We start from the raw sequence: 24,651 nt of genomic DNA on the forward strand, positions 1-24,651 counted from the left end.
GTTGTATGTAGTTGGGGAATTTAGGGGACCATTACATTAGATCAATTGTATAAGTTAAGCCTGGACATCCACAGTTGATTCGGTTTATTTGCTTTATTTCTAGCATCATTAAGTATTGTAACTTTTGATTTGTGGTTAGATTGTGCTTAGATGGCAATAGTGAGTGTTTGCAGCTCTGCTATGCTGCTCCTTTTGCAGAGCTGCAACTGAAGAGCTGGGAATTAATGTTAAAAACTGTTCAGAAGGCAAAAAACTATGCAAAATGCTTCAGTTCTTTAAACTCTTTCTTATGGTTTTCCTTCCAAGAGGGGAGATGGGTGGAGTATTTAGGACGAAATAGAGATGCACTTAAACTTTCAACATAAATTACACATACATCATAATGTGAGTGTATAGACAAACCCTTTTTTATAATCCAGATTTTTGAGAAGGTCCTTTCATGCAGCGGGGAGGTGTACATTAGAGCTGCACGCTATTTTAAAAAGATAGCTTCAAGGACAAATGTGTTTCCAAAAACATGTTTATTGGTCTTAAGACTATTGCACACATTTACTGGTATGCAGAAATGCTCTTTCTAGCATTAGTTACTTCACTTGTTCAAGTAGCAGAAGCTCAACTTGAGTCCTTTCGTCCACATAAACGAGGTATGCAGAGATTTGTCATGTAGGAGACAAATACTGGATGGTTTTTGGGCCTGGGACCGTATTTTCAGGACACTGGAAAATTCTCTTTTTTTCTCTTGTGGTCAGAATAGAAATTTGGTATTTCTGGTGTCCTCTCTGACCCTCAATCATATGACCAAATATTTTTATCAGTTTTTCTTTGTGCTACACAGTCTGTACAGTTTTCATGCATACCTGATAGGCATTATGAGGCAGTTAACGGGTTTGGTTGCTAGATGATCACTTTTCAAACTGAAGTAATATGAAGGCATCTCCCTAAATTCTTCCTGATAAAGCTGAATGAGTGGAAGGGTCAGTTTAAAAAGTTGTTACATTTTTTTGAGGTAAAACAAGATGGTATAGTCTAAAACTGTGAATAGTGTGTCAGTTGGTGGGTGTGTTGTCTTAAGAGTAGAATTGCTTTAGAATTACTTTAGAATCCTAACATGATGTCTAGGGCAAATAGTGAAGTTCTTTCAGAGAAATTATGCTTGCTTTAATCCCTGAGCAGATCAAGTATAGATGAGTGCATGTTGATTAACTCTGCTAAATTAGAGCGTGGAATCACTTACAAATTGCTTTATATTCCAAGTGTCCCAGAAACTCTTCATTTCAACAGTTACTGCACAGTCCTCTCACTTTTGTCTCCAGTGTACTTGGAAGTTTGGGGCAGGAAGAAGGTTCCATGTCTCTGTAAACTTAGTCTTTAGGGTGAAAAGTTCTTGGTGTAACCACTGCTGAGAATGAATTAATATTAATTTGTTATGTTACCTTCCCTGAGCTGACACCGTTCGATGAAGAGTGTGCTGTAGGCTTCTCTCCTTTTTTTCCTCATATCATTTGGGGGTACATGTCTATGCTGATCATGACACAATAACACTCTGTGCAGAGCTGAAGGCCAGCTACATATTCAGCTTCAGTTCCAAGGGATAAGGTCAGAGCTCCTAAGTGCTGGGCTCTCTTCTGGGGTGTTTAAGTATTGTGGGAAGAGCAAAGAACGGTCCTTAACTTTTGAGTTTTTTTCTAAACAGCGATGCTTTAATCAGCTATCCAAAGACAGTGGGAAAGGAGGCAAATTACAGATCCAAAACACAAACTGAAGCTCTTCGTTGAATTATTATTCTAGCAGCTGTTTGTAGCTTAATGTAGATGTTTTCAATTAAACGTGACTTACAAAAGCTGTAAAAATGCCCCAGTACATTGTTCAGAATTGCAGTGGAAATAAATTTCAAGTGAGAGAACATGGGATTAACTAGTGCAGTAATAAATTTTTGCCCCTATATACACTGAAGTTGCAACATGGCTCTGGCATCTTATACAACTCTATCAGGTGGTATCATTGTGATTTGTCTGCTGGTAGGTTGTGACTTTTGCTTCCGTTTGGCTTCAGAGATTTTAAGCTTTTAGAGAATGTGCTTGTGATGGTTGATAGAAGGATTTATTCTTGAGAAAATCAAGAGGCTGCCCAGAGATTATTGAACCTCCACCCTTGGCAGTGTTCAGGACTCTGATATTGATTTGCTGTGTTTCTCTGTTGTCTGACTTGACATCAATTTATGTTTTTACACGGAATTTATCTCCTTTTATGGTGTGCCTAGAGAAGATTCACCATAGGTGTTCTGGGGAAAAGTCATTCATCTTAAGTGATATTGGTTTCCAGGAGTGTGTGTAGGTTTATATGGGGAATACCTTTTCTCTCAGCTGAAGACTTCAGTATTCCATTATACTTTCATTCCACCTTTCTCCTCCAAACAGTGCAGATCCCCTAGAGGATGCTGGTCAGCAGACCATGAAGATGCTCAGCAGGCTGGAGCATCTGTCCTATGAAGACAGGATGAGAGAGTTGGGCTTGTTGCATTTGCAGAAGAGAAGGTTCCGGGGAGAATGTATAGCACCTTCCAGTATCTGAAAGGGCCTGTAGGAAGGCTGGTGAGGGCCTTTTTACAAAGGTGTGTAGTGATAGGACAAGGGGTAATGACTTTGAATGAAAAGGTTTAAGAGCAGGTTCAATTGAAATGGTTAAAGTAAGGTTTAGATTAGATATTAGTAATAAATTCTTTACTGTAAAGGTGGTGAAGAATTGTAACGGATTGCCCAGAGTTGGGGATATCCCATCCCTGTGAGTTTTCAAGACCAGGTTGGATGGGGCTTTGAGCAAGGTGGTCTAGTGAAACACACACACACCCTCCACCACCATGCCCTGGTGGCAGGGGCTTGGAACTAGATGATCTTTAAGGTCTCTTCCAACCCAAAACATTCTATGATTCTGCAAATTCTTATGAGTAGGGAAGATGTCTTAGTGAAAGTGTTGATTTTTTCCTAGAAAGCAGTGCTGGAGTAGTGACTGTACTGCATGATTAACTATGGTTATGGGCAGAGGAACATCAGTTTCTCCCAGGAAACAGAAGTCTTAAAATGTAGAAAAATACTCTTGTAATGTCCTTCCTCCTGAAGAAGGTAAGATGCGAAAAAAGTAAGAAATACTTTACTTCATTCTGTACCCGTGGATATTATCTGTAGTTATTGTGAAGGAGAATGGTGTCAGTACGTGAAAGATCTCATAATTAAAGTTGATGTTTTGGGGATGTTACAGTGCAAATTCTTTCTCCTGAGCTTCTGGGGGAGAGATGATGTTAGGAAACACTCACAGAATCACAATAGTAACAGCAGCTTTTGCTTACAGCTGCTGTTTTCTCTCCTGGTGACTTTCTGATATAGAGATGTTCTTCACCTTATTTTTAGCTGGCAAGGGGCATGATATGTAACCAAGTTATTAGTTCTCATCAGTCTTTTCCAGCACTCTTTGAACAATAAACTTTACTTCAGTGAATAACTGTCAAACTTATAATTGTTCTCATATGAATACTAAATCATTGAATTGCAATGATACAATTAAAAGGAATACAAATCTGCAGATTGTGTGGGCTGTTAGTGATACAGGATTTTCAGGGACTTTTTGAGAGCCTTTTTTCATAGCAGTAGAAATCCCTGGCTTCCTAAATCAACACTTCTGTCTGCCTGCATAGTCTTACTGTATCAGTTAAAGTGTCTTGGCCATTTGGGGTTTGAATTTGTTATCAGAGGGGCCTACAAGGGGGATTAAAAGTACATTACCAAGAAAAATTGATTTTTGCCTTTCTTTATATCTGACTTTAATGTATAATTTGAATTAATTGAATATTAATTTATTGGCAGGTTGAAAAAGTAGATCTGAGACTGTTTTGAAATATAATAGTGATCCATGCTTGGTCTGGGTGCTACTAGATGTGTCCCAAACAAGAAATAAACCCACAGCAATTACAAGGACATTCCTGGTCCCAGATAAGTGCCACAGAATAAGTTGTGTGATTTAGGTTTGTTTCTCAAGTTCTATCAAACAAACTTCCAGAAATAGCCTGCAATTTTAAAGAGGTAAGAAAGATTAGAGTGAGAAGTTAGTTTCAGTTGCTTGATTCATGTATTTTGGCTTTTAAGCTTTGCTATGTTTTGAGTAGTAAAGTTGTAAGGGGGGGTTATGTGATATTAATACTTTTCCCTTCTTTTCCCCCCTCTTTTTCCTACTATCGTCATGTTTTGTCACTGTCATCTCTCTTCAAGTGTAGATTTATTTCTCATTCAAACTGTTGTTTTCTTTGGCAGGAGCTACAAGCAAGTCTGTGAAATTATGTAATGTCTGAAAAGTTATGTTCATGATTAATTAGCCTATCATGAAACTATTTTGGTGTATGTGGAATAAGTAGATCATATTTTTTATTTATTTGGCAAGGATAGAAGGCACTCTGGTCAGATCAAGTAACTTCAGAGTGCTTTGTATTAACTATTCTATACATTACCTGTTTACATTTGGAACATGAAAAGCATGTCTTTTTTATTGGTCCCTTAATGTGAACCTCAGTTTTTTTTAAGGAAACAAGCTTGGGCTGCAGGTATTCCTTTTTTCCCAAATTGTAAAATTTATAGTTGTTTGCTTAAAGCTGAGCCCCCTTTAAATGGAATACTCAAACAAAAATTTGCCAGGAGTTAAAAAACGGGATAGTGCTATGTTATTTCTGAACTGTATGGATGTGAATGGCAGAGCTCTCATGGCTGTGGAGTCAGGATCTCAAACAGAATTTGAAGTCTGGAGGGAACTTTCTCTATTATTTATGCTGCAGGGCTTTTTCTTTGCTTCCCCTCCACAAAAACAAAAAACCCCACCAAACCAACCAAAAACCCCCCAAAAAAACAACAACAAAAAAGGTATCCCAGTGGAGTTAGGTTATAATCTGAAAATTCAAAGGTATAGATGTTGAACCTTTCAGATGTTGACTTGTTTATTAAGACTTCTTGCTAGTAATGAAGACCTCCACATGTTATTGTAAGCATCTAAGTAGAGAGAGAAAAGGCCTCTTCTGTGGGTTGGGCTATAGAGAGGTCTTAATAGCCTGTTATTGAAGTGGTCATGTTTTAGACAAGTAGTTTTCAAAACTTTTTCTGCCCTCTTTGAAACTTCTGATTTGCATCACTGAAGTGCTTTTTCACAAATCCTTGCTTTTTGCAAATTTCAAGGAGATACTGTGCCCATCCTAAATGTAAATACTCATTTAAGCTAGTTTTGCAGTTAAAAAACACCATATGTAATTTTTTGTTTTCAATATGTTGATGGCATTCTTATGGTGTAAATGCTTAGTTGTAAGTCTTTTAGATACTGGAAAGTTAAGGCACCAACAGACAAGATTTGTAAATAATAATTTCATTCAAACTGTGAAGAAACAGTGGTATAGTCAATCTTCTGGTTGTGTCTCAGGATCCACTATCTACTTGGTACTTCAGACTGGTTAGGGGGAGGTACTTTTCTCATACTAGCCTATATGGGAGCCTGAAGTATGTAATCTGTAGGGATCGGAATTGCAGGCTTCATTGCAAGGATCAGATTTTTGTTGTATTTATCTGTTGTTGCTAAAACAGCTGAATAGCGCATGCACGAAGTGAAAAAGTGAAACATGAAAGTGAGTTGTTTACTTGTCTTGGTCTTACAGGCTAATCCAGTCCTAAAGACTTTTCAGTGATGTATACAGGGTAGCTCTGGTCATGCTGCTTTGCCATTTCCATTGAGATACAGTATTTTCTCCTGTATGCGAAGGAAGAGGCAAGGGGGAAATCTTTGCACCGAAAATTTTGTCATGGATTCCTGCTGTATGTTTTAATGAGTTTATCACTGTGTCTTGTGCCAACCATGTTCCGCACTCATATGGAATTAGATCAAAAAGTGTTTTTGCAGTTCCACTGCACAAAAAAATGTAGTTTGAGTATTACTAGTGAGAGTTTTATTTTAATGGCCAGGGCCCTTAACTGTGGGTGATGCTGTAGGTACAGGTTATTTCACTGGTTAGCTCTTTTACTGGATGGAAGCAAACAGGGACTGCTTCCTGTCAGAGCTGAAAGGAGTTGATTCTAGAAGACTTCAATTTCAGACTTGGGTATGGTCCAAGAGTGCTGTTAGATGGATTTGCTAAGTGATGATTTCTTAATTCACTCTTTCCTTTGGTTTTACCTTTTTGTTGCAGTTGCTTATCACCTTCTGTCGGCTATCAGCAGTACAGTTGCTGCTTTTGAAGCAGAGCATAACTACCTTTGAAGCACTGTTGAAAAATCCCTCACAAAATTACAGTCAACAAGCTATTGACTTAATGAACTTTGTTATGACCCTTCTCCTGTCCTTTTTTGTGTCCTTTTGCACAAATGCTGATGCTAGAATTCATATGTTTTCCTTGAGTAGCATGGCAATTTAATATCATTGGTAGGACAGAGAATGGCCTCATGAGCTTCATAGACTTTAATACTTGGAAATAGTGTGGAAAATAAATTGAGACCAATGCTTGAGAGCCTCACTGGATTTGTTTCTAAAAGCCACGCAATAGAAGTTGCTGCAATAATTTTTTTTTTTATTCCCCTTTTCTCCCCTGGTCCCCCAGCTTAAATGTAATACTTAAGGCAAATTTTAAGCCTCTTTCCTTCAAGAGACTTTCATTTAATTTTATATAATAGGCCTACTTGAAAGCCTTTCTAAGAAAAACTGGTCTTCTGTGAAATGTTTACTGGCTTTGTTCTGAGCTGTTTGAGCTCTGGTTTACATCACATGGCTAGCTGGCAGTGCTTTATTATATTCTAAGGGAGATTATTTTACTTTATTTGTAAAATGACCTACAGTGATCTGGGTTTTTAATTATGAAATTGCTTTTTGATTTGGGGCGTTATAATTTCTTGACAGTATGTCACTATTGAACATGATGTATACATACAAAGAAGCAGAGACTGACAAAGCAATCTGTTTCATTTGCTGGAAGTGCCAGCCTCTGGGGTAACTCCTTGGGGTATAGGGCTACTGTGCCTATTCACCTTTATTATTCTCTGCCATGGATTTCAGAACACGATCAAGCAAAAAACTGCTACTCTCCCAAGTCTTGTATAAAATGCACTGTATGTACTTTACTGAGCTGGCAGATTTTCAGTGGCTTTGTGTCTTGAGCAATGGCTTGTAAAGGTAAATGCCTGCGAGTGATTTCAGTATCTTGGCTGTTGAATAAACTGCTTTTCTTCTCAAGAATAAAGTTCAGTTCCTGTCAGGGGAAAAAAAAAATGGAGCTGTTAGCATTTAATCAGCTGTTTGTCCAGCATTCTCTTGCTTCAGGAAGGAGACCAGGAATTACTTCATTTTTAAATTAATAGATAGATAAATAAGTAGATTTTCATTACTTGTATTACTCTGTAGCTCACCTGGCAGAGAAGTATCTTAGTGCTGGTGTTTTTTACTACCAGTGACTAAAAACAAAAGGTCAATGACCAAGCTGCTGCCACTTGTTGCCTGTAGGAATATGAGCTTAGCCAAGTCATTTTTCTACTACTTGGGCCTTGGTAAGAGAAGTGGCTGTGTTATTTACAGTGATATAATTTATACTGCATTTGCTCTTGAAATAATTGAGCAGAAAGGATGTCAAGTTATATGCATGAGTTAACACTAAATACTTTTTTAAACAAAACCCAAAATGTACACAACAAAAACAAAATGTAAGTGCTCTCTATTTAAAGCTTCTATTTCCTAATCATATCAGTGGAAGAAATCCAAAGAAATAGTTGTCTTGTAATCCCATATCAGGTTCTGGAATTTGTGGCCATAATAATTTTGCTTTGGTCCTAATATTTTTCCCTTGCTTTATATTTTACCCTACATGAGGCAACTAGGCAGGATGTGGCTTGACTTTGTGCGGAAATTCACCTACTTCATCTTGGAGTAGAACAGGGCCCTGCTTGTTTTATTTAGAATTGCATTTCAAACACTAGCCCAGTTTCAAAAAGCCCTGCTTCTGTATTTAGTATACTGCTATTCAAATCTAGATTGTGCTGACAGTAAATTTGCCCCAAAGAGTAAACTAGATAAAATATGCATATGATCAATTTAATATGCAATTAAACATTTTCCCTGAGCAATTAGCATCAAGACAACTAATAATTATCCTGTGCCATGCTGCAAACATTATACGCATTTATGTAGGATGACTTTGGTAATAAGTTATGGATAAAAATATGCATATATACAAACATCTGAGTAAACATAATATCATACCAATGAAGCATGTGCTTTTCATACTGAAGTTTATTTAATCTGCTTAAAAAAAAAAAAACTTTTCCCAAAGAATGTAGAAGTTGACATGCTCATGGGATCATGGGCTGTGAATTGCACCACTGCTTACCTTGTGGTTACATGTGTCACCTGCTTCATTCTAGTTGCAGTGCAGTAAAAGATCAAATTTGGAGTTGGAAAATGCAATCCCATTTGAACAACTGTATATACATGTGACAAAAACCAGTGGACGCTATGTTTGGAAGTCTCCTAAGCATATGAACAAACTGAGATAAAGAGGACATTATGGAAATTAGCAAGGGACGAGAAGGATTGTAGAAAGCTAGATACATAAGGCACTTTACCTCTGAATGAATACCTAGTAGTGTACTTGAAGATGAGACTTGTAGGACATAATTTTTATTGTAAAGAGCGCATGACAAGTAACAAATGTGTGATGCTCTTAAGACATCTAGATGGATTTAAAGAATTGAGTTTTGAGGGAATTGGGAAGAGCAAAAACTCATTACTTTAGAAAAGAAAAATTTAACCTACATGAAATGAAAAAGTGTCACTTGGAAGTTGTGGCATTCTTTGACTAGTGATAGGTATGTAAGAAGTAACACAATTTATGGATAATCTGCTTGGTTGGATTTGCAGTAGTGATTTCACTTTGGTCTGTGAGAGTCAATGGACTACTTGGAGAGGGAATGAAGAAAAGCAAGCCTGTTGTTGGTGCGCTTGAGGTTGTTTTGTTTTGAAGAGTGTAATTTAACAAACACAAGCATACAAACAAAAGAAGTCTTTTAGCCAGAAACTGGATATTAAGATATTTAGATTTTTAGCCAGTTGGTGGTCTCAAAGTAGGCAAGTAAGGGAGCGGAAAGGATGAAGTTTGGAATTAAAAAATTGTGGAGCCCCTTAAAATTTAAATGTTATTGAATACCATTTCAGATGAGTCTGAAGACAAAAGTTTTCTATGTCTTAGGTGTCAAGAAAATGGAACTGAGTTATCTTTATATAAAGTCTAACTTAGAAATGTGTTTTGAATTATTTCCTGAGGGTACCTTGCAGAAGGTGAAAGAAGGGGTCAAACGCAATTGTAGTTAAATGTGGAATTGCCTACATGCAGTACTGGTGTTGCTGAACATGGCCTGTTCAGTTTCATCTATTTGATAGAGACAACTTAGATGTGTATTCCTGAAGGAACTATACTGCCAACAGGTATTAATAACATAGCTGAAAAGTGTTAAAATAACTTTTTTCCCTTGGTCTTTTCACTTCAAAACCATTGAAGATAGAATTTCAGGAAGTCTGAAGACTGCTTGGCCCAAGGTTATGTTTGCAAATGTAGGTGATGCTCATCAGAATTACAGGAAGATGTAAATAGAAAACTGCAGTATATATTGGATGTATTTTCAGCTTGAGCCATTGATAACCTGATAAGCAAAAGTACCTGATAGTGGCAGGTTCTGTAGCTGGGCTCTAATCTCCCAGTGGAGAATGCCTAAGAGGGAACTTGAGGATTTTCTTCTTCATAGCCCAGTTATATTAATAGCCTTGGCTACAGAAGTTTTTATTATTTAAAAACACTCTTACTATTACAATGGAAAGGTGAATACATTTTTAAATTGTTTGGTCCCAGTTGCAGGACCAAAGCAGGAAACCTACAAATTAAAGAACAAATTCCTTCCCATTCACGAGGGAAAAGCTTGCTTTCTTCTGTAGTGCTACCACAGTGTGCTGCTATTGACTAGGGTGGAGTTTTATTTTCCTTATAGTAGCTATTGTAGGATAATATTTTGGGTTTGTGCTAGAAATGGTGTTGGAAATGTAGGGGTAGTGTTGGTTATTACTGAGCAGTGCTTACACGGAGTCAAGGCATCTTCTGCTTCTCTCACATCCCCACCAGTGAGGAGGTTGGAGGTGTGCAAGAATCTTGGAGGTTATCTAGGCAGGACAGCTGATCCCAGCTGACCAAAGGGATGTTCCATACCATTATGCTCAGTGTATAAAGTGGAAGTGAGAAGAAGGCAGTGGGGTACACCAACACTGGGCGATGGTGTTTGTCTTCCCAAGTAACCATTCCGTGTGGAGGGTCCCTGCTCTCCTGGCGATGGCTGAACACCTGCCTGCCCGTGGGCAGTGGTGCATGAATTCCTTGGTATGCTTTGCTTGTGTATGTGGCTTTTGCTTTGGCTGTTAAACTGTGTTTATCTCAGCCCATGGGTTTTTACTCTTCTGGTTCTCTTCCCCGTCCCTATGTGGGGGCAATGAGCTGTATGGAGCTTAGTTGCCAGCTGGGGTTATACCTGGCACATAAAAGTTAACACAGGATCACAGAAGGGATACAATTTAAATAAGTAAAGTATCAGAGCTTCTTGACAGAAACAGTAGCAGGGCCTATGCTTATGCAAGCCTTGTTTTTAGATTGACTTCAGTCGTCCTGTGTGTCTATTGAATTTGGACTATAGTTGGAAAGCCTCCCTTCTGTAAGTGAAGAGGCTTTATATTCATTCTGTTGAAAATGAAAGCTGAGCCTCCAGAGGACTGGGAGATTTAGCTGTATTTTTGAACTGCTGCTTTGCACCTTTCTCTAGATGTCTTCTGTGCTTGCTTTGGGTGGTGGTTTTTCAATGGAAAAGGGAATTTTAAAATTTTCAGTGGATATAAACTACAAACAAAACATGAATGCAGGTTGGCTTATGTGCAGCTAATTAAGTCTAATCTAGTATTACTGTTGCAGTTAGATGGCTTTGGGGTGTGTGAATCCAGGAGGCCATGAAGGGTTTTTAATTTACTCTTTTTGCATAATTCTGGGTATCTCTGATGGTTACCTTGTATATCACAATGCCTATAGAGACATACCCTTTCAAAGTACAGGAGGGAGATGTGAGCAAAGAAAGCCACAAAGCCACTGTGTAGTAAGGAAGTGAGTTTTATACCAAAAAAAAGGCACACAAACCTGCATTCTAGCAGTGATGGTAATCTTTGGGGGGAAGAGGAGAAGTTTCAGTGTAGCTTTTCTTCAATACACACCATTTATGCAGTTAATTGATTTAAAGATGCAATAAAGGAAGTTCATACCCTGGTCAGTCCTCTCTTTTTGGAATTGTCCTTGTGCTGGTTTTTGCTTTGTGCTCTTTGAGCGCGTAGCTGCTACATTAAGGTTTGTAGCAGGCGTAATGTTTCCACACTTCTGCCTGTCAGGATGTGTTTGCCATCATTTGAGTTAGTGTGTACTGTTTACCATGCTTTGTGGGCCTGTAGGTCTAACATGGGAGCTACTGGATAGTTACCAAGTTGTTTTAAAAATTCAGAGTTTAGTTTAACTTATGGTAACTAGTTCCTGAAACATGATGATTTTTTTTCCCAGATGTGGAAAGTAAACTGTTTTTTACACACACAGAATGGATGCAGGAATGGGATTGCGGCTGAAAGTACTCACAGTACTGTCTTGCCTGTGACCAAGAGCAGCTGCTTCAGTAGCTGAGACAGAAATCAGTACCTGTTGCTGATAAAGCTTTTACTTTTCAATATTAATATTTTTAAAACCAGTATTTAGAGATGCTATTGGCAGTATTTCTTGTTCAAAGACTTCTTTTTTTCAAACCATGGTAAAAAGAAAAATAAAAGAAAAAAAGAAAAAAAAGGAGTGCAGATAGTCCTTGAAGGTATTTTGTGAAAATGTAGGTATTCTGAGAAAGCCAGCTTGCTGCTTCTGTCTTTCCTAAGGCTGTAAATAGGCTGAGACCAGGACAGTGGATCTGTATTGAAGGTTATGGCAGCTTCGTTTTCAGTAAAATTTGCCTCTCTATCCTGTTAACCCCGTAATTACTTATGTGTGCTGTTTCTGTTGGTAGGATAACAGAGATCTAATGTTCAAGTATCATTCATAAGGATGTGTTTTCCAGCAGGTTGTCAGATGATGTTGAGGTGGTTCTGAAAAGGCATGGACAGGCAGTTGCAAATGTGAACAGTTGAGGCTTTTGGTTTACTAGTCAAGTTTCTTGGGACTGTGTGCAAAACTTTTAATTTCTTTTAATGTCTGTATAACACTTAATGAGATAGCACTTAAGACCGTAATTGTGTGTACACAGCTAATGCCTAACAGTTTTCAGACAATCTGTTTAAAACCTCAGAGTGCTATAGCAATGCAAATAGGAATCCTTTTGCTCTGAGTGGGATTTGTAGTTTTGGGTAACTTTGCATGCTCAAAAATAAAGTAAAATAAAACTTTTTAGGACCTAATGTGACTACTTTGGTGGTGGGATGTTAAAACATGCTAAATGCCTTAAGAATTTCATGGTAACTATAAATACAATCAAATAAGCATATAAATTCTACAAGCACAGAAAACACATAGGAAAAAAATTGTTATTTTGGGCCGTAGTTCTGAGACACATTCTGGCATAAGGTAACAGAAGTCCAGCTGAATTTTTACCAAGGATTGATTTTGTGCAAAATTTTGGCAAAGCTTGTTAGTTTCTCAGAATAGATAGCTGTGAGTCATGAAAGTAAACAAAATAATTTACCAGTTGCATAAATGACTTCTAAGTCTTTGCTTAAACATTGAAACTGCACTAGTTTAACTAATGCTAGCACTATGTTATTTCTAAAGTAGTGATGATATGAAAGGTGGTTTTGCCTATGGCAGGGCAGTTGGAATTAGATTTTTGTCCTTTCTAACCCAAACCATTCTATGATTCTTTATTTTTCATGGACCGGTCAGAATGCAGAATATGTAAAGACTGTGAGCATATAGGATAGTGGGTCCTTAATGTTTCACAACATGTGAACTATGTCAAATAGTAAAAATGCTTTGGGATTTTTTGGTGGCTTTGGGGTGGTTTTTTTCAGATGGATCAATTACAAAACACTTATTGAAGGCACTAAACCAATATTTTTTATTTTTAGTCTTTATCCATAGCACAAACTTTTATTAAATGTGGGTTTTTTTCTTGTGTTCTTTAGTGACTGAAATAATGAAGCTATAAACAAAATTTAGTGTACACACATTCATATAATTTTTAGTGAAAACTGTTTCAAGTGTTAGAATAAGCACAATCCATTATTGTTTAGAGTAATTTTAAAATGATAAATGTTGTGAAATTAGATTTTGGTGGTGTGTTTTGGTGGTACCATATTGTCATACAGTATGTGGTTTTGACACTCTTTAGAGGATTGATGGACTGCAGTGGTTGTATGTATGATGTTTTAAGGGATTGATTGACTATGGCAGTTGGATGTGTGATGCTTAAATAACTACGGTTCAATTTCTGCTTGGAAAGTAAAATAAAAACCCAGCCTGTTTACAGGTGCTGAGTTGATGGTCTGTTATTGTTCCATGGTGTGTGTATATATGTTTTTTTTTTAAATCAAATTGCCTGACTGCTCTTCGTGAAGCTTCAATTTCTGAATGCATGTTGGCATAAGGGATGAGTTTTCTGTAAATTTGCTCTTACTGCAATTGGGAATACAGTTATTACACAAGGCAGTCTTTTAAATTTGAATGTTCAATTTCTAGTAACCTAGCAGACTAAACTGTTTTGCAAGTTGTCATTTACCTTGTTCGCAAAATTAAAGGGATGAACAATTCTTGTCAGCCTATTAGTTGTGTTGAAGCAATAGTATGTTACTGGGTAAGCGTTATTCAGGCCTCCCTTGTGTGAGAGCAGACACCATACTCCTAAAGTTTTTGTAATGCAAATGTTAATATTAAATATTAACACAAAAATATTACTGGTTCATCTGTAGTGTTGAATAACTGCCTGTACTCCTTCCTGTAAGAGATGGAATGGAATTAACCTTCCTGAAGACTAATCATTGTTTTTCAAAAGATAATGATATGTGATGGCTATATTTTAGAAGATAAACTACTGATTAGAAAAAGAGATTAATTTTTCTTACAGTTCTCTTTGATTAAGGTAGGAAGTGCATTGCTGTTTGGACTACATTCTGCTACTGTAAAAAAGAACCAGCTAAAAATACCCACCAGCGCCCCCCCTACCCACCCCCAATTAACCCCAAACCCCCTCAGTTTCTGCTAATTGAGACAGTTGTGAGCCAGAACTAATGCTGCCAGTATGAATTCAGGTTTGCTTCCCCTGTGCAAGCTAAAGCAAATTGAAACAATGTCTTGTTTACTGTGCTGACAAGAGTGTGTGTGTATTCTTACGTCTCAGTAGTTGAGAGATCAGACCTTGTAATACAGTTATTAATGTAAATGTCTTCAAAGTATATGCTGGAGCCTGTAAGTTTCCTGGAAACTTGTATATGAAGTGATAGGGTTTGCGAGCTCTTCGTGATTAGTTTTGGTATGGGAACATCAATCTTTGTAGCCCTGAACTGCCAACAACCTTTGTCCTTTATTTTACCTTCAGTAAAAAAAAAGGGGGGTGGGGGGGCATGTTTGAAATAGGGAAGTAAATGAATGTTGGCTAATGGCCATGTCTTTTCCTAGAGCAAAAAAAAAATATCTTGGAAAGATAGATGAGATTGTGGACCTGGATTTGAATGTGTGAAGCTTTGTAAATTATTTATCAGGGCAAGCCTTTTTGAAATGGCTAAAGCACTGTTATATCGAAGAGAAGGAGAATGGTATGGTTGCCAAGAGGAGATTTTTACTGGATTCCACTGAAAGAATAATCTTTCTTTTAAAATTATCTGTATTAAACTTTAAGTAGCAGTTAAGAAATGTCCAGACAATGCTGCAAATTCTGTTTGAATAGCTCTGGACCCTTTTTCTGCTGATGATTATTGGCATAGTTTATGTATTTTGGGTTTTTTTGTAAATACCATTTTACTCCAGTGGCTTAGCTGATAAAAGGAAAATGATGGGAAAGATCTGTTGAATTATGGTATCTGACTGGCAAGAATAGCAACTAAATACTTTTATTTTATTTATATATGCAATGTTTTTTAACAAGTGAAAAATTCTGCAAGTAATTTGTATATCCCTTCCCACCTTTAGAATTACTGATCTCATTCAGTGTCATGCTGCTAAAACTGACAATACCAATAGTGCTTTTTTTTTTGAACCATGACCATTACTGAAAGCTGTCTGTCCAAGCTTTATGTCCAAGTAGCAATTTCATATTTCAGCTAACCATATAATCCATAATGGAGACCTTAGTGAGACAAAAGACTGCAGATGACTTGTTCCTGTTAGTTACAAGAAGACTTGTTCCTATTAGTTACAAGAAAGTAATAGCAGTTCCCTTTTGTAGATCATGGAAGAGAACACACATCTCCTTATGAACAGTCTTCAGCTCTGTTTATCTTTTATGTATATTCTTTGGGGTATAAAAATATGTCAGTATTTCAGTAATTGGATTGTGAAGAGTTGAACAGTGAGCAGACCTTCTGAGGACTAAGTTTTCAGAAAAAGTATGGTGCCTCGGGGTATGTTTAGATAAAAGTATGTTTATATGTGTGCTCCTCTTCTATGGCTAGGACAAACTTACCTTCCTGCTGTCAGTATTCTTCATGCTGCTTGACTTAAAATGATCATAAAGCTTAATAACGTAAAAGTAGTTTCGATATGTCTGTGTTGTATTGTGCTGAGATATAAGGGCACATCACCATGGAACTGATTCCTTCACGAGAATACCCTTAAAAACAAGCATTCCCCACTTCCCAGGTCTGTAATGGAATACAGATTTATAGGTCAAGTGAAGATAGCCTGCCAGCTTTCAAAGTATTGTAGCATAAAGAGGAAATGTAAAATGAAGGTAAAGCCAATAAATGATTACTGTGATTTATTAAGCTAACAGCATTGCCTACCTGAATCTGGAAACTATGAATTTGCGAAAGATACCATTTTAATCTCGGTTATTGTGATACTCTCTGCTAGAAGCCAGTCTGAGAAGGTACTCCATTATTTGAGTATCCCATTTGGGAGAAACAGTTGCATATCATTTTATTTATTACAGACCCATTTACAGACACTTCCATGTAGTCATTAATGCATTAATATTTTGGATGTTGCAGGTTAGTATTTTCATTAAAGATCTAAAATGTAATGCAGAAACTATATAATAGATATTAAATCTCTGACATTGGAAGATTTGCATGGTTTTTATTATGGTTGGGTATCAAAGCTGTTGGGACTCATCAGACTGGAATGGATAACTCTTGATCTGTTAAATCTAGTGCTTTTACCCTAACATGGTAGTTTCAGAGGGAGGTATGAGTTGCATTAGATTTCCAAGTAATAAAATATGTCATGAATTTGAGAGTTTTTGGTAAGTTTGTTTTCTTGTGTAAAGGAACTATAGTAATCTGTAATAAAGACTAGTTTACATCTTGATCTTTGAGCGCTATTACATTTGAAGAACAAGTGATTGTGTTCTGGAGTTGCAACTGTGTGTGCAGTAGTGTCCCAGGTTCTAATTTTTCCTTGTTTTGTTAACACTAGTCTTGTATTGGAGATGTTTGCATGGATTAATACGTAGGGTGCTCATTATGGGCCAATTTAAAGTTTGTGAAATATGTTAAGATAAAAACTTCGTAACAAAGCTAGCAAAGTGGATGTTTGCCTTGGCGATTAATATGTGGTACAACAAAATGTCAGGTAAAAGCCATGGAGGCTGATGAGTTTTGGTTGGTTTTTTTTTGGTTAGCTAACTGTCTGTTTGTTTTTAAATCTAGCCACGAGCTGATCCCATCCCAATATGTAGCTTTTGCTTGGGAACAAAAGAATCGAATCGTGAAAAAAAACCAGAAGAGCTCTTGTCTTGTGCAGATTGTGGCAGCAGTGGTAAGTTGGCTGAATTTACAAATACTAGAAATATTTATATTTTAATATGTCTTTTAAAAAATATTTTGAACTTGTGAACCTTACCCTCTTTTTAAATAAAGGTAGATCGAGAACTGAAATCAGGGGGGTGGAAGAGTTTGTTGTTGTTTTTCTTGGTTTTATTTGTTGGTTTGGTTTTTTTTAAACTAGAATTTTGTCATCTGTATAATTAGGATAATTACCAATGAGAGGTATTCATGAATACTTCGACATGAATTCATCTTCATGTCAAAGTATAGATCTGCTGAGTAAATTGAGAGGGTGAAACCACACTTGTACAATACAAGAATTCAGTTATTGTTTGGGATCTATGTTGGCTCTGAAAACTCAGTTTTGCATTGTGACATCAAATGATGATCAAGAGTTTTGCTTGCACAGATTTGCAACATTTTGGAAGCTGAGGAATAATCATAGTAATAAAGACTGTGTAGCAGTCTTTGCTGCTGCATATCTTGTGTATCCAGTTCATTTTTAAATAAAATTATTCTGTTACTCAAGAGGGAATTTGAATACTCTTTCAGGTGAGATACTACATTATTTGTGCAACCTGTTACTTGTCAGGCACAAGATGATGACGCTACTGATTGCATGTCCCTTGCTCCTATGTGTTGCAGCAGCTCTTGCAGACTCTGTGGCTGTGCCTAATGCAGGTGCTTCTCTTCTCTGTGGTGACCGGTGATGGAGCCCAAAGGAACAGCCTGAACTTGTGTCAGGAGAGGTTTAGAAAAAGGTTCTTCACCCAGAGGGTGGTTGGGCACTGGAACAGCTCCCCAGGGGAGTGGTCACAGCACCAGCCTGACAGAGCTCAAGAAGCATTTGGACAATGCTCTCAGACACATGGTGTGACTCTTGGGGATGCCCTGTGCAGGCCCAGGAGTTGGACTCGATGATCCTCGTGGGTCCATTCCAGCTCCGGATATTCTGTGATTCTGTGAATCTGGAGTCCATGAGTATCATAATTTTGTAGGTATGCTGAAGGTAGCTGTGACAGTACCCAGGACGAATACATAAGTACTTGAATAAAGACAAAGCAGTATGGATAAAAACATGTTTTCAGTTAATCAGGATATGTTTTTGATTGTCTGCTTCTCAATCTGTCACCCTGATAGTTACTTTGTATTTTAGCCAGTGTATTTTTTAGTATATTTTAGCTAATTATTACACTCTGAAACAAGAAAATTACTTTTTTAACCCGGTATGCAACAGCAAACCCCATAAATTTTAAATTGTCTTCCTTTAGTGGTTTATAGGTTTCCTCTATTTTCAAATCTGTTTTCTGATATTTGGAAAATTAATAGGGTTTATGCTTGGTTAGACTCTGGTGCACAGAATTTACATTAATCAGGTGAGCTTAGATATCAGCTACTCTTCTGTTGTGTAATAATCCCCTGGTGGGTTTTAAGACACTTTAGAACTGGAAGTCTTGACTTTCATGGATCATCTTCTATTTGAATTAACATCGATATATTCTCTCTGCCTCATTAAGACTAAATTATCTTTAATTAGTTCCTCAGATGTATTAGATATAAGGAATGAAATGTTGAGACTGCCAATCAGTTTGCTGGATGGCTAAACTTTAGCTACTGATGCCTGACTAAAATAAAAACCAATTTCAGTGCAATTTATAAATAACAAAACTTCACTCAAGTGGAGTTTTATTGTAATTGGATTTGTAATTTTGCACATTGCAGTGTATCTCAAAGCTGGTCTTGCTGTCTAACAAATAGAAAAGAAATTGCATGTTGTGCACAGCAAGCAAATTGTTCAGTTGATCAGAGATTAAATTGCAGTGCCCACTACTGGCATGTCTGTTTTCACTTTTTGTGTCAAGTTGCTTTTGTCTTTTCAGGTAGTGTTTCTGCATTCTGAAGCAGAAACGAGCTGGACAACTGCACATTTTTGTGGTATTTGGGAGGATAAAGTATTGGGGTAGTAGAAATGAAATGCACTGCTATGTCAGTTGGCACAGAGGATTTTCTCAAGAAGTAAGATGAGGGATGTCCGATGTGAGAAAACAAATCCCATTACAGAAGCAGACATAGTTCCTCTTTGTTTTGGTTGGATTTTGTGTTGGTTTGTTTTTTTTTTTTTTCTTTCCTGCTTTTTCCCTATCTCTTGATTTCAAAAAATCAATACACTTGAGAACTGGAATCAAACTCTACTTCTACTTTTCCAAACAAACAAGATGTGTAGAAGCAATTAAAGGCTGCTGCTGACAGATTTTTATAAGGGTTTGAAGTTGTAGAATGAGGAGGGAAAAAGTTGAGTGACTGGAGAATTATAATAAATACTTTTTTAAAGGGGGAAAAATAGCTAAAAGGAGAACACTTGTGGGTACTCTCAAATTGTGTATTATCCTGAGGAGGCAAGAGGGCTTACTGATCAAAGATGGGTAGAGGAGGCTGGAGAGCAGAGCAACAGAGACATTGGACTCAGATCAAGAGAAAGAAGAACAGAAAATGTTTGGAAACAACTGGGCAGAGATAGCTTTCTAAGTGAGATTTAGGGTATGCTTTAGTAATAATGGACTATAGAAATTGTCTTAATTAGTGCTGTCTGTGTAAGGATATTGGGCTAGTTGAATAAAATGAACTGCTAAGAAATTGCAGGTAGAAAAAACTGGTACATCCCCAAGATAGGTGCACTGACCATCTCTGCTCATAGTTGAAGTCTCCCAAAATAATAATAATGCTTTCTACCTAAAAGATTATCAAACACAAGTTGAGAGGGGTTTTTTTTCTGTATTACCTTGTACAGTAGTTCCCAGCATTTGTGTTAAGGTTAAAAATAACGGGAGATCTTGGCATAACTTATTTAGCACTGTGTTTAATTGTAGTCACTGATCTAATGCTTGTTCTTTTAAAAGACTAGTTGTTTCATCAAATCCTTAATGAATAAACAAAGCTCAACTTTGTGAGGAATACACAAAAGTGGGTGGGTTACAGAAATTGCCTTCAGTCACAAAGGAATGAGACCTTCACTTTTGACTTGTTGATCTCACCTATTTCTGCCATGTCAGTGTATAACAAATCTTAACTGTTGAATGAATTTTAAGGTGTTTCATTTTAAAGTAGGCCTATATATATATTCCTGGTGAAATTTTCCAGCTTTCAAAGGTCTAAATTTCCAGTAATCTGGTAAACTTGTTTGATACATTAAAATGTTGATGTTGCTGACTTTTAAAAGAAAGTCATGTGGTGAAACCAGGAGAAATTACCAGTTTAAATACTTCAAACTAGTGCTGAAAACCACTTGGAGATTTATCAGCTCCTGGATATGGAGAAGATAGTATGTTTTTAATTTCAGTTTAGATTAGTTAGAGCTGAAATACTGCAAATTTGGAAGCCCAAAACATGCTTTCCTTCAGCTCTCAAATTAAAAGAAAATAGCTGTAAAATCAGTGAAGGACACAGTAACTTCAACTGACTACAGAAATCTGTTAAACTACAAAATCTGTGTAACTGCTATGACTGTAGTTAAACAGAGTTCCTTTTAAAATTGAAACTTGTTGGTTACCACTTAATGTCCGGTAGGCATTACCCTATACGTGTTATTGTTACATTTGCACTATGTCAATTTGTCTAAAATGAGTAGTTTAAGTATTATCAGCTATTAAAGAACAATACTATATGGGATTTTGAAATCTAAAGATTTCTGGGCTGTCTCTGCTAGTGCATACCTAGAAAAGACAGTGAAGGAACATGGCAAATACATAGTGATGGTTCCCATTTGCACCCTTCCAGCTTCTAGTTACTCGTGGCTCAAGGATTTGGAATTGCAGGCAGAATCTTTGTGTTTAATACCAGTGGAATTTTTTTATTGAGGTTTTTGTCTGATAATAAAATCTGGCGCCTAAAGAAATGTATTAAGCTGTGTAATTGCTTGAATGAGAAATGTTCCATTGGTAGATAAGAGATATAAAGTAGCACAGTTACACTTAATTTGTTCAATCAGTGTTTACCAGCCAGTGAGAATGGATGTTTCTTACGTTTATACTTCACAGTTACTTACTTAAAACAAAATTAAAATCAACAATTTTAACTGCAGCTTGCTCCTTGAAATAAATCTCTTCTGTGCAGGGTAGGTAACTGGAATTAAATATATTTACATGGAGGTGATTGGTTTATGACTACACTTCAACGTGTTAATACAGTTATTAAGTCATAGTTGATAAAATAAGTCTTTATGTAGATATTGATAACTAATATCAGCATCTCTAGGGGGTTTCATTGAGGGCAACAGTATCTCATTGAACTAATCTCTGCAGTTATAGTATATTTGTCACTTTCTTGAAAGTGCGTACTCAGTTTTAAACACAAAGGATGTTGGGATATCTTAAACTGTATGCTAAGAATCAAATGAGTTATGCTTTTTCAATATCTTTCTGAAACTACTCTTTGAATTTATTATTGATTTCTCCTTACTAATAGATTATATCTCTGCATTTTATTTTGAGAATATGCACAATTCAAGTTGTCTTTCAAAGGTTAACAATGAAGTGGTTTAATACACAGAATAAAATGAAGTAAAATCTGAAATTGTCATTTATTTAATTGGCTTTTGCGTTCTATCAGTTGTCTTTGCCATTCATGCCTCAGTCCACTAGAAGGCAAACATAGCGAATGCTCATGGATTAGACTGTATTTTTGTTTGTGGTGTTTTAGCTCAGTCCTAGACTGAGAAACAGTCGATAGAGAAAGTCTGAATCACTGTGACTACAGCATTACCTAGAAGAAAGCACTCATCCCAACTCTTGACAGTGAGAAGAAAGCGCCTTTCATGCGGACCACGTCACTGCAGCCATCTCTAAGTGCAGCAGCATGGCATCAGGGATTCTTATCTCTCTGACAACTTCTGTGATGTTCTTAATAGATAATCTCTAAGTATAATACTGTAAAAAAGTGTTTCCCTGGGAAGGTTTATCCCTTCCTATTTAGCAGTGCTTTTATCTTTTCTGGATTAAGGGGACACTCTGAGGTTGTTGAAGACATGAAAAAATCACTGCCAGTATTGCCTAAGGTGTTGGATGTGTTCAGTTGTCTGGTATCTTCTGTTAATTGGAAAAGTCACGTAGGCCTTCAAGGCTACTGTGAAAAGAGGATGGTCCTGCCGAGGAAATTTTGTGTTTTGTGGGAGATGGTAGTTCAACTACTCCCAGGCCCCCCTCCTCACCCACCCCTTCAATTTTAAACCTATTGTAGTATGTCTTTCTTATGCCAATTGCCAGATGCTTTTTTTCCCTTTTTATTACTCTGAAATTGTTCTTTGTGTGTAATTAAGTAATAAGTTGGAATGAAAAATGCATACAGTTTGGCTGTTCAGTTTCTCTGGTAGATACTTAGTATAGTAAGAAAAATAACTAATATGGTTTTATCTAAAGATTTCCTCAGTTTATTTTGCACTGCCAAAAAAGGGGAATGTGGACAAGTTTATAAATACACTTTTTTCAGAACCAATAACAGTTTAATATGCTATGGAAATAACCTGGTGAAAATAGAAGTTCAGTTTTAGGTCCTTATGTAGACCATTCAGAGATGTCAGTTACAGTAGAAGTCAGTTTTCTACCTGTCTTCATGAATGGGTTTCACAACAGTTATTCTGTGTATTTGTATGCAGGAGATGAGTTAAATAATGTGTTGCAAAATTCCGAAAGCAGCTGGTGCCTGCAGGGTTCTGGTGGTGCTGGTTATATCATGCTGAACTTAATCTAACCAGTCTTAAATCTCAAGCTCTCAATAACGTTTTGGTGTTTTTTTAGGACATCCATCATGTTTGAAATTCTGTCCTGAGTTAACAACAAATGTGAAGGCCTTGAGGTGGCAGTGTATTGAATGCAAGACTTGCAGTGCGTGTAGGATCCAAGGCAAAAATGCAGTAAGTTGGACTTGTTGAGTGTTCCTGACTTGCCTTTGTTTATAGTAGCTTTATAATTAGCACATGCACAAATGCAAATAATTGATGTACAACTTCAAGCAATGCTATATTAAGTCTTTCTTCTTTCCTTCCTTTTCTCCACCCCCTCATCCCTGCCGCCCTCAGGATAACATGCTTTTTTGCGACTCCTGTGATAGAGGGTTCCACATGGAGTGCTGTGACCCGCCACTATCCCGAATGCCAAAAGGTGATCTTAAAAACCCTTTCCATGAAAATACTTTCATTTGCAGTCTTGTATGAAGTGACCAAAACCTCTTGAGCATGCTAATTTGGTTTTTCTTTTCAACAATAAACAGTATGATTTCATTCCTATCAAAGCCAATTTTATTTGTCATTATGTGAGGAGTTTTATTCTCAGGAAAATAATAAAGGTCAGCATATAGTTGACCAGATGAATTCACTGTGTAATGAGTTGTTGACCAGTTTATTGAAGGTGAAATTTAAGAAGGGCTGTTAAAATGCTTGGAGTATATATACCAACAAAGAAGTCCTTGGAACATGTAGGAGAGACTCTTCTTCAGGCCTTTTGTAAGAGTAATCAGAAAAACAGGCAAACAAAACAAAATGCATGTGTCTTCAGGTTCTCTAACCTCTAGATTTCTGATTTATGGCACCTCTCACCTTTGCTCTTACAGCTTTATGCCTTTCCCTATTTAATCTTAAAGTTACATTAAAGACTTTCTTCAGTTCTTCCCCTCCCAGTCTGCAGCTTTATCTACAATAAATGTTTAGACATGGCTATCTGATGCTAAAAGGATGCTAAATTCAAGTTGTGTATTAAAACAAATGTACCTAGGTGTGATCTGAAATATTCTTTAGCATGCCCTACCCTAATGGCTTTGTAACACACATATAAATTTTTTACCCCATCTTAATTGTGTCTGAAGAAAGATCTAGGTGGTATAAGGAAGGACAAGCTAGAACGGAAATTCTTCTAGGAACCTAATTGCTCGTAATCTTTTGTGTGATCCTAGTTTCCTCTTGTTTTCCCCTTTCCATGAGCACTTTGCTTTTAAAAATTTCAGAGTATGGGTAGAGGTGGATCACTTTTTTTGGTCCACTTTCCCTTCCCTATGTCCTGTTCAAGAGATAATTTGCTGACCTTGTATCTACTTGGTATGTATCTTGGTACACACCTGCAGTACAGATTAGATAAATTGTGTACAACTAAACTGTTTTTCCTTTATATAGGGATGTGGATTTGCCAGGTCTGTAGACCAAAGAAGAAAGGGAGAAAGCTGCTTCATGAGAAAGCTGCGCAAATAAGGAGACGATATGCAAAACCTATTGGACGACCGAAAAATAAATTAAAGCAACGAATGTTGTAGGTTTCTCTTGGTTTTTATTTCTTTAAAAGTTTCTGAGAATGAAGTCAGATAAGAGTTTGATACAGGTTTAAGGACAGTTTTGAACTCTATTTCAAATTGGGGAAAATAGATAACGAGTGATTTAGTATGTGCCTTCCAGCCCAATGTCCAATAACTTCTAAATTATAGCAGGTGCTTTTGGTGTCATGTCAAAAGGTGATAAAAAATTCCTGTAACTTAATTCTTCAGATCACGTAAGTTTTTATCAAAAATTGTACTTATAGCGGATGCAAATAAACTTCTGTATAATAACATATGCTGCAGCTGTCTTTGAAGTGTAGCTTCAAG

General features: G+C 36.9%; 1 protein-coding gene across 8 annotated transcripts in view; it reads left to right on the forward strand.

The window, feature by feature from the left end:
* Window positions 1-24,651, forward strand: part of KAT6B (lysine acetyltransferase 6B) — a 110,154-nt gene that overhangs the window by 36,532 nt on the left and 48,971 nt on the right. For all 8 annotated transcript variants that reach the window (XM_048310555.1, XM_048310554.1, XM_048310553.1 and 5 more), the window contains 4 exons: window positions 16,915-17,023; window positions 22,821-22,936; window positions 23,102-23,183; window positions 24,188-24,320. In XM_048310555.1, the coding sequence (XP_048166512.1) occupies window positions 16,915-17,023; window positions 22,821-22,936; window positions 23,102-23,183; window positions 24,188-24,320 (440 nt within the window). The remainder of the gene's footprint in view (window positions 1-16,914; window positions 17,024-22,820; window positions 22,937-23,101; window positions 23,184-24,187; window positions 24,321-24,651) is intronic.

Source organism: Corvus hawaiiensis, chromosome 8 (assembly GCF_020740725.1).
Source record: "Corvus hawaiiensis isolate bCorHaw1 chromosome 8, bCorHaw1.pri.cur, whole genome shotgun sequence".
NCBI lineage: Eukaryota > Metazoa > Chordata > Aves > Passeriformes > Corvidae > Corvus > Corvus hawaiiensis.